Consider the following 17,242-nt stretch of genomic DNA (forward strand, 5'->3'; position numbering starts at 1 on the left):
GTCCTTGGGGCTAGTATGACTTCAGGCCTTTTAGGTGGTGCCCTTATATGTTATTTGTGCTAGTAAATTTGTTGCATCCCGACTATATCTGATGCCATCACGGAACTGATCCTAGGAATGAAGGGAGCTGTCTGTTGGGGAGGCAGAGTGTTTCCCCCTAATGTGACGACTCCACTGCAGGCTGTTGACAGAACCGTGGAGGATAGATGGTAGAGGGTTGCAGTCAAGTAGATGTTACCTGGTGCTCCCTGATGGTCAGCTGGAGAATCAGATAACACTGTGACATGGCAGAGATCAATTGTTAATCTATACTACTCAAAAGAAGTTAAAGAACACCAGCTAAAATGCACGTACATATGCAAATATGGGAAGGTTATTACACACGATCGTTCTTCCCTTATGGGCAATATTTTCAGCTTGTCCACAACTCATGAGCACTGCACGAACATGACAACACTTTGGTAGACCATGGTCCATAGACAAAAGATTGGAAATCTTCTTCATGTGTTGCAGGTTCTGTTTCACACTGTGATATCAAATCCCATCAGTTCAAGCTGTTCTCTTACTGACATGGACATGAAGATCCGCTTCAGTGTGTAACCCTAGCCACTAGTCTGAATAAACAAACTGTTTTGGTCTGGAAAACTTTGCTTATATTAGTCCCTTTGAAATCGATGCCTGACTGATCTCTTAGTTGGGGTTTGGAGACTCAGGAGACTATAAAGGAAATCATTAAACCGTGACTGTGTTCCATTCTTTGGATCCATCAGCCTTGACTGGGACTTGTCCACTCGGGACCAACTGTGTTCTATACATCAGATCCTTCAGTCTTGACTGGGACTTGTCCACTCGGGACCAACTGTGTTCTATACATCAGATCCTTCAGTCTTGACTGGGACTTGTCCACTCGGGACCAACTGTGTTCTGTACATCAGATCCTTCAGGCTTGACTGGGACTTGTCCACTCAGGACCAACTGTGTTCTATACATCAGATCCTTCAGTCTTGACTGGGACTTGTCCACTCGGGACCAACTGTGTTCTATACATCAGATCCTTCAGTCTTGACTGTGGCTTGTCCACTTGGGACCAACTGTGTTCTGTACATCGGATCCTTTAGTCTTGACTGGCTTGTCCACTCAGGACCAACTGTGTTCTATACATCAGATCCTTGAGTCCTGACTGGCTTGTCCACTCAGGACCAACTGTGTTCTATACATCAGATCCTTCAGGCTTGACTGTGGCCTGTCCACTCAGGACCAACTGTGTTCTATACATCGGATCCTTGAGTCTTGACTGGCTTGTACACTCAGGACCAACTGTGTTCTATACATCGGATCCTTGAGTCTTGACTGGCTTGTCCACTCAGGACCAACTGTGTTCTATACATCGAATCTTTCTGTCATGCCTGTTATGAAACAATGGAAGTTACGACACATCAGTTCAGTCAGCCTTGACTGTTGCTAGGCTACTCAGGGTTATCTTCTCTGCACATTGGATCCATCAACTAGTCATCAGACCTTGTCAATTACAGTTGTAGATTTGTCTTTTGTCTAGTTCATATTCATCCACATTTTTCATTTTAGTAAATCAATTTAAGGATTATGTTGAGTTTTTCTGTCATTGCAATTAGCAGAACATTCTGTTTGATCAATGATGTTGCTAATATCTAAAACATTATATGAAGTAATCAACAGTAGTTAAGGTGAAGTTTTTGAAAGTACTTAATGTCTTTTAAATGGTATTGTTCTGGCCTGTTCAACAAAGTGATCAAATAACTAAGGCTGCGTTAAAGTATGTGAGTTCATGTAACGAACAGGGCCAAGGAACCATTTGCTTTTAGATTTGTAGTCTCAAACTTTGATCTGTTCTGGTAAAAAGGTTTATTGTTGATAACCATAATGTTATTCCTACTTGCAGACATCTTACATACAAGTATACTGAATATATATAGAGAGAGTAACTGTTGAATCATCTATAAAATAATTGTTGAGAGCATGGTTCTCACATGTGGGTTCATGAACAAAAATAGTTCAATATTGTTGGCGAAGTACACAGTTCTCAGCTGCTGCCAAGTGGTTGTGAGGGAGATGAGGCTATTCCTAGCCTGAAGCTGCTGATGCTGTAGATACACCATGCTGGTCTAAGTGTATATATAGCCCTGTGCAGTGCAGTCACACCAGGGCCCAGTGAAGGCTCAGTGTTGAAGTTGAGCATTCAAGGGCCACAGTCCTTGTGATAATTCTGTAAAACATGAGTGTTTAGATTTAATATAGCAGAAAACCTCAAAGACACCAGGGCCTGTCTTTCTGTACCCAAAGTCATTAACACAAAGACATGACACAACAACAAGCAGCAAGTGTAAAGTAGGTTACTTCACTCGAACCCTGGGACAGTAGTAATCCTGTTCAAAGTTCGGATGGGCCCGCCTGCTTGAATTAAGCTATTTTCTATCATTGTGTGTGTCTGATGTTGCGTGCAAGACTGCCTCAGTCACAGCTAACTGTGGTGCAAGTTAATACGACTAAAATAAATATGACATTCTGTTGTACTGTTCCGTGAATGGCATGTGTCGGTAACTGTTGTTTGAAATTATGCACTACAATCTCATCAAAAGTAACAAACCAGGTTCCCATGCACTACAGTCTCATCAAAAGTAACAAACCAGGTTCCCATGCACTACAATCTCATCATAAGAGAACAAAAGGTTCCCATGCACTACAATGGGATACAAGCAGGATAACTTTAGTTAATTTGTCTTTAGTGGCCGTATACAGCTGAAAGTGGCATAAAACCCAACTCACTATCTCAGAATCATCAGGGAACATATAAGAAGTCGCTGAGCTGCAGCAATCAGTGTGAACAGATAGTTTAATGTAGTTGCCTTGTCATCAGTTGACGAGTTTCATATACTGTGTTTTTGTGTTCCAGTGTTCAATGTGGGAGAGTACCGTCGTGCAGCTACCAACAAGTATCGCAGCCATGACTTCTTCCGCCCAGACAACAAGGAGGCACAGGAGATACGAACGTCAGTAGGAACATCTCACCTCCCAACATTCCACTGTTCAAATTTATTCTCAGTCATTGTTTAGCTGGTAGACTTCCAATGCCAGCATGATTTTCAATATCCATAAGAACGGAACACATTTGTTGTAATTACAGTGAATGTGTATCATTTTACATAACTATTGTGTTAGACATGAGTATTGTGGCGTTTTCTCTGAGGCCTGCCTGGTTGTACGTATGGCACAACGATGTCTTCTTCATCCGTCAAATATACAGTTAGTTGTGGTGGACCGATCAGCACTGTATATTCAAGCATATTTGAAGGATCAGTACCTGGAGATTAACAATCTCAAAACACAGCTGTTCACTATTAACCAAGTTGGGGTGTAAAGATATAAAAAAAAGATAGTGTTTGGATGTCAGGACTGTTTCATTTATGACAAGTGAATACCGTATTCGACGTAATAAGCGCCCCGCTCTAATAAGCGCCCACGGCGATATTTGCTAATATATTGGCTAGTGAACAATCCCAATTAGCACCCCTTCCGATTGGTCAATGTACGAAAGACTTATTTATTCGTGTATAATATGCACTCGTGTGTTATATGCAATTAAATTCTGGAAAAATATATCTGTCATATATGAACATTTCAGGCTGTCAGCATAAGCCATGAAATTTATCTTTCAACCTGTTTTTTTTTCTCACCAAAATAATATTCTAATAAGAGCCCCTATTTCTAATTTTGAGAGCGCCCTGTGCGCTTATTACGTCGAATACAGTAGTTTAAAATCAGAGATTTCATGAAAACAATACATTAGAGTACTCTCCTTTAAAAACATACCTGAAAGATGTGAAGATTACCCAAGCCAATATTATCCTGTTAATACCAGAGGAAACTGATTCTCAAACTCAATGGAATGAAGATAAATAAGTGATGATATGTGTTAAAATATATTGTTGAATGATATTTTGAGAGATATTTTTGTTGTGAAAAGGTGGTGTAATTTGGTGTAATTCCTTTCATTAAAGATGGTATAGATTGTAAAAGAAAGAATATTACAATATATAAAAAGATGTTTGTACATGGGGTCTCCAAATACCACCCATTCACTATTGTCTTACACCCCTAACAAAATAAATAAGTAGATCCCAAGAGGCTAGCTTCCATGCCCTGCTCACTGCACTGATTCAACCGATTGGGATGGAATGCACTCAAGCGCTTTTCTACTGATCAGAACAGCTTCTCTCTGGGAATTCAACTGGTCCGGATGTAACCAACCCAGCTGCCAGTTTATAAGAATTAGGAATGAAATCACCAAGTAATGAAACTAGTTAATTACATGTTTCCCTGTACCTCCAGCAAGTGTAACAATTGTGTACTTGTTCCACTCTACAGGAAGTGTGCTTTACTGGCCATGGAGGATGCCTGCCAGTTCCTGGAGAACGGGGGAGAGGTCGGGGTGAGTATACATTGTGATTAGGGAATTTTGATTGTGTTGTCGATCACCCATGTCAAGATTACATACATTGTGATTAGGGAATTTTATTTGTGTTGTCACCCATTGTCAAGATTATATACATTGTGATTAATGGAATTTTGATTGTGTTGTCACCTAATGTCAAGATTACATATATTGTGATTTGGGAATTTTAATTGTGTTGTCACCAAGTGTCAAGATGACATACATTGTGATTAGGGAATTTAATTTGTGTTGTCACCCAATGTCAAGATTATATACATTGTGATTAATGGAATTTTTTTATTGTGTTGTCACCTAATGTCAAGATTACATATATTGTGATTTGGGAATTTTAATTGTGTTGTCACCAAGTGTCAAGATGACATACATTGTGATTCAGGAATTTTAATTGTGTTGTCACCAAGTGTCAAGATGACATACATTGTGATTCAGGAATTTTAATTGTGTTGTCACCAAGTGTCAAGATGACATACATTGTGATTCAGGAATTTTAATTGTGTTGTCACCAAGTGTCAAGATGACATACATTGTGATAGGGGAATATTGTATTGTCGTCCAATGTCAAGATGACATACATTGTGATTAGGGAATCTTGTGTTGTCGTCCAATGTCAAGATGACATACATTGTGATAAGCGAATGTTGTATTGTCATGAGGTTAAGAAATTACATAGGTTTGGATCAATGTTATTAAATAGTAAGATCACGTTCTGCCTCTTAGGTTTGAATTGGATCGGGTCTGCTGCAGGGATTCCATTTTCAGAACAGGTTGCCAGGATATCATGTTGAGATGCTTGTTCATAAAAATGGCTGATTACACAGCATCGTACCCCAGCTTCTGTTGTTTTTGGCCGTGCTTCCAGTCACTGGTGACCCGTGGAGATTCCGGGGTAGAATAGGTCTTCAGCAACCCACGCTTGTCGTAAAAGGCGACTAACGGGATCGGGTGGTCAGGCTTGCTGACTTGGTTGATGCATGTCATCGTATCCCAATTGTGTGGATCGATGCTCATGATGTCAATCACTGGATTGTCTGGTCCAGACTCGATTATTTACAGACCGCCGTCATATAGCTGGAATATTGCTGAGTACGGCTATAAACAACAAACCAACCAACCAATCCAGTCACTGGTTTGTCTGGTCTAGACTTGATACTTTACAGACTACCATAACATAACATGAATATTGTTGTCTGTGGCTTCCAACAACATTCACACACTCCCGGCCTCCCTCATTCACTGATATGTATGTGTTGTGGCAGGTGGTAGATGCGACCAACACGACCCGCGAGAGGAGGAAGATGCTTGTTAACATGTTCACAGTAGAGCATCAGTTCAAACTGTTCTTTGTGGAGTCCATCTGCGATGATCCTGAAGTGGTGGAGGCCAATATAAAGGTAGGAGGACATGTAGGGACATCCTCCAGCTGCCACCTGGACAAACAGAGCAGTCTGTACAAATCTACTCCAATGTTTCCTTGTTTAAATGCTTGACCTCTGAAAAACACAGTAGTCTCGATTAAACACCAAGCCATGATTAAATGCCTGGTGATTTTAAAGCACAGATTCTCCTTGTTATATCTTTGCGATAAAATGGCAGGGGTAACGAGTATCTGAAGAAATATATATGCCCGGGCGTATAATCAAGGAAGTTTGTATGCAAGTCTTGGTGACTTGGCTTATCGTGTCAACTGTGATGAATTACCTTGTCTATGGGTAATGCTATTTTTCAGGGCATTATCATTTGCCAAGTGAACCATATTGAAATGCTATTTACATGGTTTGTAGTAGGGGTGACTATTGGTCTGGAAATCACAATTGTGATAACTATTGATATTGAGAGAAACTTTTGCGATAACTATTGATATTGCAAGCAACTATTGCGATAAATATTGATAGTTTTCAGTGTATCATTTTAGATGGATTTTAGAGTTGAATTAAACCTTGGAACTGAAGTGACTGATTTGGTTTTTCTTTACCCTAACAATTTAAGTAAAAGAAACTTCAACATTTCCATGTGAAAATTACTACCACTCATGATCAAAAGAAAAACAAATTTGAACAGCATTGCATGTATTTTATTGATATGGTAAATACAATCGAAACTATCAATATTCCTAACTGAAATCGATACTATTGATCGGAAACTGATTTAACAATCGATTTATAGACTTCAAGTGCTTACCAATAGCAATATATCGATATTTCGATTTATCATGACATCCCTAGTTTGTCGTGGGACTAGACATTTGTGCTCTGTATTATCGTGGCATTTTATAATGTGATATTGTGTAACTGCTGACTACATATCCATGTTAGCTTCAGTGCCCACTTGGCTGATAACGTATTCGACGTAATAAGCGCCCGGGGCGCTCTCAAAATTAGAAAAAAGGGGCACTTACTTGAATATAATTTTGGTGAGAAAGAAAACAGAGTTGAAAGATCGTAAATGTCGTGGTTTATGCTGACAGCCTGAAATGATACAAAAGAAAAGTAAGTGCGTATCATACATGACAGATATATTTTCCAGAATTTAATTGCCCTCATAATTAAAGGTGCATATAACACACAAGTGGGTATTATACACGAATAAATAAGTTTTGTGTACATTGATCAAGGGGAAGGGGTGTTAATTTGGATACTATCCAATATATTAGCAATTATCGCTGCGGGCTTATTAGAGCAGGGCGCTTATTACGTCGAATACGGTAATTGAATGGGCGGGGCTTGTGTTGCATTATTGTGCTGGATGATGTCCCTGAACTCTGTTGTCTACAGTTATTTGCATGTGAATCATTAAATGAGCAGATCTATTGTAATTGAAGCCATATGTGAAAATTGTCATTGTGGAATTAAGGTTATTATTAACAGCTCAGTTGGTGTACATGATTAAATTTGCACTAGCAGACCAAGATTTATCCTTTGAGGTTTGTAATCAAATTTGCTGGCCAAGTTTTGTTGAGAAATCCCCTAGCCTGGTTCCTCCTTTAGGTGATTCCCAGCCTTAGCGGGAAACAATATTCCACCTCTTAGTCATCCAGCCAGTGGCGTTTTAATTATTCCGTGTAATCAGGAGATGCCAATTAGCATCATCCAGCAATAGCAATCAGTTGTACCAAAGTGCTACACTTATGGTTATTATCATTTTAAATATATATATATAGCAGTAAAAGCTGCAACTAAAATAACTCAATATTGGAAAATATTATTTCTGATAAAATAATAGTTTCAGATACAATTCATCCGATCATAACATCAAAATTCTTTGTTTGTCAGCACTATACACATACTCAAGGGTTTCACTGAAGTGGTAAACGTCTGAGACCTGCATCACTTTGGATTTTCCTCCCACATCAAGCTGACACGCTGTGATATAACTGGAATAGTGTTAAAAGCGGCGTTAAACCCAACTCACTCACTCACTCACTCACTCACTCACTCACTCACTCACTCACTCACTCACTCACTCAAAATTCTTTGAAGTTATATTATTGTGTATTCTTTTAACTGAATCATCGGTAGATAGGTAGAACATGTGCATACAGCTGTTTGCTATTTCTGTGTTATAGTTTACAAGAAAATACACACAGCAATCTTTATTTCTGTGTATTAAAAAAAGCCCAGCACCCTTTCAAGTTGTGTATGCATTAATCAACAACAAAAACTTGTCAGTTTGGCTTCAGCTCTTTATTGTATATGCTTTGTAATGATATGCCACTTCTCATCCTTTGATCCTCTGTTAGGTGTCACTTTTAACAGTGCAGCAAGAATAGCGCAGAACACAAGCAAACCAGTCAAAATTATAGTCCATAATAAGCAAATTCTGAATCTGCCAAGAAAAAGCTAGCCCATCCATATTTCAATGCATTCAAACTTGGAGTGTTGTTTCCCTTTAAGGATTATAGTGGGTACATCTATGGTCTTGTTACTGGATTATTGCCAGTGGAGATTATCTCCAAATAGTTGCCCTGTGCTACATGCAGTGGTTTCAGGGAGTGTAATGATTAGGACGATAGTACAGATGGAAAGAATGCTGACATATGGTTATTCAGAGTTGTATGAGTTATCCCCCCTGCATACGCCCATGAGATGGTGATTATGTCTCTCCCCACCACCCAATTCGTTGTCCACCTGTTCCTCAGGAGACATAGGTTGATGTGCCCTCCATGTTAGTTTATGTTCCCAAACCCAAAGAAGTTAAAGGCACGGGGAACATGAGCTTACATGGAGGGTACATCTACCCATGTCTCCCTCAAGAGCGGTGGACAACTTACAGTGTTATACCCCCGACCTAATAGGGTGGGGGGAAATATATTATACCAAGTAGTCCGCCCTTCCATGGACATATTCTTGTGTGACCTATAACTTGAAAACTACTGAATAGATTCTGTTCAAATTTGGTGAATAATTTTTATTCCTACAGGAGAGGTGCAGTGCGAACTTTAATTTTAGTATTTGGATTTTCTGAAAAAAATACAGCTATTCACTTGAATGTTTTTGCTGAAACATTTGTGATTCCTCAACTAGAAAACTACTTCATGGATTCTTTACAAATTTAGGGAACAGTTTCCATGCTAATAGAAGAGGTGCAGTGCAAGTTTAATTTTGATATGCAGATTTTCTGAGAATATTTGCTTTTTCGTGTTTTGAACTTAAATATATTTTTACTTTAACCATGTTAACATTTGTGCAACCTGTAACTGAAAAATGGATTCTTTCCCCCCAGTTGGGATACAGTTTCTATACCAATAGGAGAGGTGCAGTGCAAAGTTTGATTTTGATATGCAGATTTTCTGAGAATATTTGCTTTTTCGTGTTTTGAACTTATAAATATGTTATAGTCGAAGTCGGGGGTATAAGTGGGCCCTGCTCACTTTATGTCTTGTTTGATATATGTTGCAAGTACACAAGTAGTAAATTCAGAATAGAGCCAGTTGTATTGTGACATACTGTTTGTTTTGGACACAGGTGGCTCACTGGCAAGAATTGCATTCTGTAGTTTGAATGCCATATTTTCCCTAATATTGATCATTCGTTGCTAGAACCATTCACAATCATGAGTGTCACAAAAGTGGTAAGCGTATTTGACCTACTTCACTCTGAGCTTCACTCCTTCCCACAATAAGCTAAATCATCATGACAAAGCTGAAAGCTGTGTGTGGGTAAACCAACTGACTCACTGTACACAGGAAGTGAAGGTTTGCAGCCCGGACTACAAGGGGATGGACACCAATGAGGCAGTGAAGGATTTCATGCAGCGTATAGAGCACTACAGCGAGACATACGAGCCCCTCGACTGGAGCCACGACAGAGACTTGTCCTTCATACAGATATTCAACCAAGGGGAGAGGTTCCTAGTCAACAAATTAGCAGGTACAGTGCAATTACTGCAGTATATCATGGGACTTCCAGGTATCAACAACATATTTGATTTCAGGCACTGCCAGAAACTCAGGTGTGACATGAAGCCACTGGATCCAGTGTTGTAGGCTGGGGCAGTAGCTGGGTTGAAGTTGTCAATTTGTTTCATTCTTTTACAATTGCAAATGGCACCTTGCAGTAAAGCCGTTGCAGTATCGCTGTGGGATGCATAAAACCTCTTGTAACCTGTGTAATACTGCTACAACAAATTTATCTTACCGACATTTTTGAATATGACATTGTAATTTTTTTTTTTTTTAAAATTCAAAATTGATAGAAAACAGCTGTTTGATTGAGCTGAGGTTAACTTGTGCTGTGTCACGTGACTTTCATTGACTCGTGCGTGCATCTTTTTGCTCCGAAGCTGGGTATAAGGGACATATTCTCCCCCTTAGAAATCCACATGCAACCTGTCTTGTTTGTGGCGGGGTATAAGGGATTTATTCTCCCGCTGAAACCTTTATTTCCCTCTATAGCGGGATACAAATGTGTAGTATTTCATCAAGCTCACAAGAACCAATCAGATCTCATTATTCTGACATGGAAGTATGATAAGTGGGTTTTTTCGTCCCTTGTTAGGTTTTATACCTCTCGCCACCAATTTATATAATATACCCTGTAAGGAGAATTGGGGTGGAGAAAAGGTCTCTAATAGTAACACTAAATAATCAACTTTTTATGGATGTACTGTTACATTTATGCTATTTACATTTAAAAATATGTAATAAGTTGGTACGTCCAGGAATATTATGCATTTCAACAGTGTATTCCTGTAAAGAGACATGGTGTGTTTGATATGGATTGTTCCATTGATGTTTGAGAGTGGTGTTAACGAGCAGGAAGTGATGGGGAGCAGCTCACACTTGATGACAGATGGTCGTGACATCCTGCATCAGGATAGAGCAGGGGCCAGTGTAGTGTAGTGCAGTGTGTGTTTGTTGAGATACAAGTCACACTCTGTGTATGAATGTGGTACATACATTCTTGGTGCAACATCTCCTTGGTAGGTCGAGATACTTGCATTGTTTGGACATTGACTTATCAGCACCCAGATACATTTATTATGGGACATTGACTTATGATCAACATGCAAATGATACATATGTTTTATGTTATTGATTGATTGTTTAAGTCATTCAATTGTCTTTCCATCAGTTCACAACTTCATCTACCAGTCTCACTGAGGGTGATGCAGAAAATCTTGCAAGTTTGTGGAATTGCTCAGTATGATTCTGCAAATAGCCCTGCCTAATGGTTAACACATTCTCGCAGAGAACTTCAGACTATACCAGCCTTATTGTTTTCAGGTCATCTACAAAGTAGAGTGGTGTATTACCTAATGAATATTCACGTTCTTCCTCGGACCATCTACCTCACAAGGGTAAGTCTGTAACCTCATGTGATGTAATGTAGGGATATAATTGAAGTCTGACACTGCTCAAAGCAGTCTGACACCCAAGGTCCTGATCAGAATTGGTCTTCAGAACCCCATGCTTGTCATAATTATTAAGAGGTGACTAATGGGATATGGTGGTGAGACTCGCTGACTTGGTTGATGGATGTCATTGTATGCCAATTACGTGGATCAGTGTTTATGATGTCAATGTGAAAATTCACGTCTGCAGCTTAAATATTCCTGAGTGTGTCATTAAACAACAAACTATCCAACCCAACTCGCTCATTTGTGTCTGTGGCTCAGCAGAGTGTGTGGAGTAATCTGAGTGGCATTAGTCCAGAGTAATACAAGCAGCGACACATACATGCGCACATTCATGCACGTTGCTAAATGCAATAGTCTTGAATGCAGTGTTAAACCCCACCACATCTGTTATTGTAATGCCAAAGTTCATTGGTGTCAGAATGATTGTCATGCAGGTATGTTTAATCTATGCGCCTGATATGTTGTGTTGTTGCAGCATGGGGAAAGCATGATGAACCTCGGGGGCCGCATCGGAGGAGACAGCGATATATCAGAGCGAGGGCAGACCGTGAGTCCAACTCTCATTACATTATTGTACGAAGGCAGTACTATGCTTGCCTTCACAGTTGATTTAATGGATCAGGTGGTGCTCACTTGGTTGATAATGTGTTTTCCCCAAAAATATACGCCTGTAAAAAGACTCAATTACTTCTGCAGGAACAAAAGTTTGGGGGATATCTGATGTGGAAACTATCGATATATGTTTCATGATAATTGATTCCTGTAAGTAATTTCTTAACATTATTTGTTCGTTGAATGTTTACATAATTCACATTTCATGAATTTTTGTACATTCACTGGTCTCATAAGCAAAAAAACCAACTTGAGTATACTTGCAGTCTATTTACCTGAGGGGGCATGCGTCCCTTGGGCACGCCAGAAACATATGATTATGGGTTCGAATCCCGGTTCACCCCGATTATGTTTCTAGGTTTGTCAGCACCATACCCGTGCTCGTGGGTTTCGCCAAAGTGGTAAACGTCTGAGACCTGCATCACTTCGGGCTTTCCTCCCACATTAAGCTGACATGCCGTGATATAACTGGAATACTGTTAAAAGCGGCGTAAAACCAAACTCACTCACTCACTCAGTCACTTACTTACTATTTTCCTGAATATCATGTGTATTGTTTGCAGTATGCAGAAGCTCTGAAACGCTACATTGAGAAGGAGAACATTCCCAACCTGAAAGTGTGGACGTCGCAGATGAAGAGGACGATCCAGACTGCCAAGTTCATCGAGGCACCCAAGGAGCACTGGAAGGCCCTCAATGAGATAGATGCGGTTTGTCCTCTTGTCATAAATTATGTGTGTCGCGTTGCCATTTCAAGATCTGCTGGTTGTGGAATCCCATATTCACCCTGATAAAGAACATTGGTCTATCAGCATCATACTTGTACTTGTAGGATTTCACTGTGGAGATTCCAGGTTAGAGTTAGTCCCCAGCAAGCTCCGCTGGGGGTAAGAGGTGACCTTATAAATCAGGTGGTCTGTTATGGTGACTTGGTTTATTGTGTGTCATCATACCCAATGCCGTGGATCGGTGCTCACAATATCAATCATTGCATTGTCTGGTCCAGGAAGCTGTCATATGGCTTGAATGTTGCTGAGTGCAGTTTTAAACCACAAAGACACATACACACTCTTGTAGATTTATCAAAAGTGTTAAATATCTTAGACATGCTTCACTACCTCTGACTCACTGTTAGGACTGACATTTTGGGTCCTATAAACCTATCTCACTCAATGAGATGGTATGTGACATTTGCCTGTAAATGAATCATATTTTGAGTTTCTAGTACCTTGTCAGGCAAGTGTTGGTGTTTTGGTACAGGCGTTAGTACCTATAGCAAGCATCCGTTTCTTGGCAAAGGTGCAAGCAAGCACCTGTAGGGAAACGGTTTGAAAGAAAGAAAGAAAGAAAGACATGGATTAAATCCATGCTGGGTGTTCCTCAGTGTTGTTCACATTCTTACTGTGTCTGACCTGTGCAGGGTATCTGTGAGGGGATGACGTACGAGGAGATCCAGGAGAAGTACCCCGAGGATTTTGCTCTGCGGGACCAGGACAAGTTCCACTACCGCTACCCAAGTGGGGAGGTGAGCTACACAGCTGTACTCCAGCACATCTTGTAATTGATTCATGGACTCAGTGAACATTGCCTCACCTCAAGAAAGCCATTTTGCAAATTTCAAAATTAAGAATGAAAGTCAAGGTTTTCATGTCGTAACCCAATGTTAAAGGTGTAAGCGTCAGGGCACAGTACTTTTATATACTTAAGCAGGAACTTTGTCCAAGGATCTTGCTTTTTTTCTTACCCTGCATGACAGTAGGCACCTCTACTGGGATCTGGACCTGTGAAGGCTTCTTGGTCAAAATACATCCCCTTGCCCTCATGCTTGTTGTATTATGAAGCAGATGGTCAGGACTTGGAGTTTGATGACATACAATTAGCCCATGGCGTGGATTGTTTCAAATCACACGGCCTTCGAACTTTGTGCTAGTCTGCATGACTAACACTACTTAATTGTACAGTGGACAAGTGAAAATCCAGTTTGTTAGTCTCTCATTGACTAGTTGCATTTGATTGCTATGATTCTGAACGAGTTCTCAAAGAATTAAGGAACAATATTGATAAAAATATTGATGTTACATAGTAAACATTTTTTCTTGTACAAGCAGGTCTAGTTACACAAGGTTTCCACTGGTCCTCTTGACTAGTCTTAGAGAAAACAGCTCAACTGCCAGTCTCTGGTTTGCCATGTCCAGATCTTATGATTTACAATCCGCCATGATATAGCTGTAACATTGCTGGTGTTAAACGACATTCACTCTTTGCATGCCCTCTGGGTGGGAAACACCAGATGTTCACTACTATGTAATAAACCAGCATTATCTTTAGAAAGGTGAGCTTTTCACGACACAAGCTGTGCGTGTTTAAACTCCCAGTATCAATATTGTTTGTCTTGGTTATGAATACTAATCAGATACTTGCTTTGTTTGACAGTCTTACCAAGACCTGGTTGCTCGTCTTGAACCTGTGATACTGGTGAGTATGTGATGACTGATGTAAGCATGGTTCGTGAAAGGTTTCTTGACACCAGGTGATCACAGCTAGGATGGAGTGTGTTGTCTTTACACAAGCTGAACACAGCTATTGACATTGAAATTGAAGAGTATTTTGGCTCTCTGATTTATGGGTATAATTTTTTGGTCTGTGGGCCATGCTTTGTTGAGTAACGACCATCTTGATGTTGCAGGAGCTGGAGAGACAGGAGAATGTGTTGGTTGTATGTCACCAGGCTGTTGCCCGCTGTCTACTTGCGTACTTCCAGGACAAGTCAGCAGGTATGTTCCTCAGACCGTTGTCAACAACCATCTTCCATGACAAGTTGGCAGGTATGTTCCTTCCTCTGATCATTGTCAAGCACCATCTTCCATGACAAGTTGGCAGGTATGTTCCTTCCTCTGATCGTTGTCAACCACCATCTTCCATGACAAGCTGGCAGGTATGTTCCTCAGACTGTTGTCAACAACCATCTTCCATGACAAGTTGGAGAGGATGTTCCTCTGACTGTTGTCAACAACCATCTTCCATGACAAGTTGGCAGGTATGTTCCTCAGACCTTTGTCAACAACCATCTTCCAGGACAAGTTGGAGAGGATGTTCCTCAGACCGTTGTCAACAACCATCTTCCATGACACGTTGGCAGGTATGTTCCTTCCTCTGATCGTTGTCAACCACCATCTCCCATGACAAGCTGGCAGGTATGTTCCTCAGACCGTTGTCAACAACCATCTTCCATGACAAGTTGGCAGGTATGTTCCTCAGACCGTTGTCAACCACCATCTTCCATGACAAGTTGGCAGGTATGTTCCTCAGACCGTTGTCAACAATCATCTTCCATGACAAGTTGGCAGGTATGTTCCTCAGACCGTTGTCAACCACCATCTTCCATGACAAGTTGGCAGGTATGTGTTGTGACTGAGTGCTAGGATTGACTATGACGGTGTGGGAATTTATAGAAGCTTGAGATGCAGGTAAAGGGACTTTCCCTTTTTTTTCTTTTCTGTGAATTTATTATTTTGGTTTTTTATTTTATGAAATAATCCTTTGTATTTAAATGATTATGTTCAGTCCTATTTAAGGAACAATACTACAGAACAATACCTAGCATGACATAGAACAAGATCCTGCTTGTTAGTTTGTGCATGTAGTAGTTAGTAGGGATGACATAGTAGACCCCTGTGTAACTCAGCACTCATGCCTCTGATGTCTCACAATGTCCTGAAAAATAACTCCTTGTACTTGTACTTGGGACTGGCAGCACTGAAGGTGTATGTAGGAACAGTCAAATTTGTCTACAGCATGTACGGATGCAGTGTTTGTGTCCTGTATCTCAACTATTGCAGACACATGGTCTGTATTTTAAAATATAATAGTTCTAATATGTCAAGAAAATTATTCCCATCCACCTCTTTTTGAAAAAGAATATCTGACATGTTTTTTTCAATTTCTCAATTTCTTTTTTGTACATTTACTCTCTTATTTAACTCTCTATCCTATTCTAATAGCTATTAGGTCTTTACTGCATGCATGTCATAGAAGATGGCTACAGCATTATCAATGGTGGAGTTGTTTAGTTGTTCAACTGTGCTTGCGTAGGTTGGGACCTACTGGAAAACCCATGCCAGAACCTTGACAAGATGAGAGGGAGATACATGTTGTTGGGTAGCGGGGTGGACCATTGATGCCTCAAGTAAAATTGATGGTGTTGTTGAGTAGCTGGGTAGAACATTGATGCTTACTGTCAAATGCTTTGGGTTGTGCAGAAGCTGGGTGGACCATTGATGCTTCCTGTCAACTGATGGTGTTGTTGGGTGGCTTGATGGATCATTGATGCTTCCTGTCAAATGTGTGGGGTTATTCAGTGGGTGGGTGGACCATTGATGCTTCCTGTCAAATGTGTGGGGTTATTCATCAGCTGGGTGGATCATTGATGCTTCCTGTCAAATGTGTGGGGTTATTCAGTAGGTGGGTGGATCATTGATGCTTCCTGTCAAATGTGTGGGGTTATTCAGTAGGATGGTGGACCATTGATGCTTCCTGTCAAATGTGTGGGGTTATTCATCAGCTGGGTGGATCATTGATGCTTCCTGTCAAATGTGTGGGGTTGTTCAGTAAGTGGATGGACCATTGATGCTTCCTGTCAAATGTGTTGGGTTGTGGAGTAGCTAGGTGGACCATTGATGTTTCCTGTCAAATGTGTGGGGTTATTCATCAGCTGGGTGGACCATTGATGGTTCCTGTTAAATGTGTGGGGTTGTGGAGTAGCTCGGTGGACCATTGATGTTTCCTGTCAAATGTGTGGGGTTATTCATCAGCTGCGTGGACCATTGAGGCTTCCTGTCAAATGTGTGGGTTTATTCAGTAGCTGGGAAAACCATTGATGCTTCCTGTCAAATGTTTTGGGTTCAGTCCCAGTGGAACAGTATACCTTCCTATAGCAGACTGTGTGGTTGTCCAGTGAATAATGGATGCTAGTTTAGTGTAAGTGTTCATAAACAACCATTTGACACAAAAAACATTGTCATCTATTATTTTCATTTTTTTTACCAATAATATTGTTTCTTAATTTCATATTTTGCCAAGAGCTTAAGCTTGATGCACAAGTCATAATAGATGTAAATACATGTATTTGGGAAATTCTGTGGATTGCCATATCAGTTCTGGACCAGTGTTAGATATTACTGAACATGAAGGGGTCCAACTTGATGAATTGACCAGTGGGAATGAAGCTACCCTATTACTGCAGTGTTTTTTTCTGTTTATTACTCAGGTTCAGACACATGGATATTT

General features: G+C 40.3%; 1 protein-coding gene across 9 annotated transcripts in view; it reads left to right on the forward strand.

Moving 5' to 3' along the window:
- Positions 1-17,242, forward strand: part of LOC124117045 (6-phosphofructo-2-kinase/fructose-2,6-bisphosphatase 3-like) — a 101,448-nt gene that overhangs the window by 52,327 nt on the left and 31,879 nt on the right. For all 9 annotated transcript variants that reach the window (XR_006858218.2, XR_006858219.2, XR_006858221.2 and 6 more), the window contains exons 3-12: positions 2,930-3,026; positions 4,402-4,465; positions 5,746-5,880; positions 9,672-9,855; positions 11,211-11,284; positions 11,820-11,891; positions 12,520-12,666; positions 13,377-13,481; positions 14,390-14,431; positions 14,643-14,730. Coding sequence is in view for 5 of the 9 variants with exons in the window: in XM_046478733.2 (XP_046334689.1) it covers positions 2,930-3,026; positions 4,402-4,465; positions 5,746-5,880; positions 9,672-9,855; positions 11,211-11,284; positions 11,820-11,891; positions 12,520-12,666; positions 13,377-13,481; positions 14,390-14,431; positions 14,643-14,730 (1,008 nt within the window). In the remaining 4 variants the exon portion in view is untranslated. The remainder of the gene's footprint in view (positions 1-2,929; positions 3,027-4,401; positions 4,466-5,745; positions 5,881-9,671; positions 9,856-11,210; positions 11,285-11,819; positions 11,892-12,519; positions 12,667-13,376; positions 13,482-14,389; positions 14,432-14,642; positions 14,731-17,242) is intronic.

Source organism: Haliotis rufescens, unplaced genomic scaffold (genome assembly GCF_023055435.1).
Source record: "Haliotis rufescens isolate VD_foot unplaced genomic scaffold, xgHalRufe1.0.p SCAF_45, whole genome shotgun sequence".
Classification (NCBI taxonomy): Eukaryota; Metazoa; Mollusca; class Gastropoda; order Lepetellida; family Haliotidae; genus Haliotis; species Haliotis rufescens.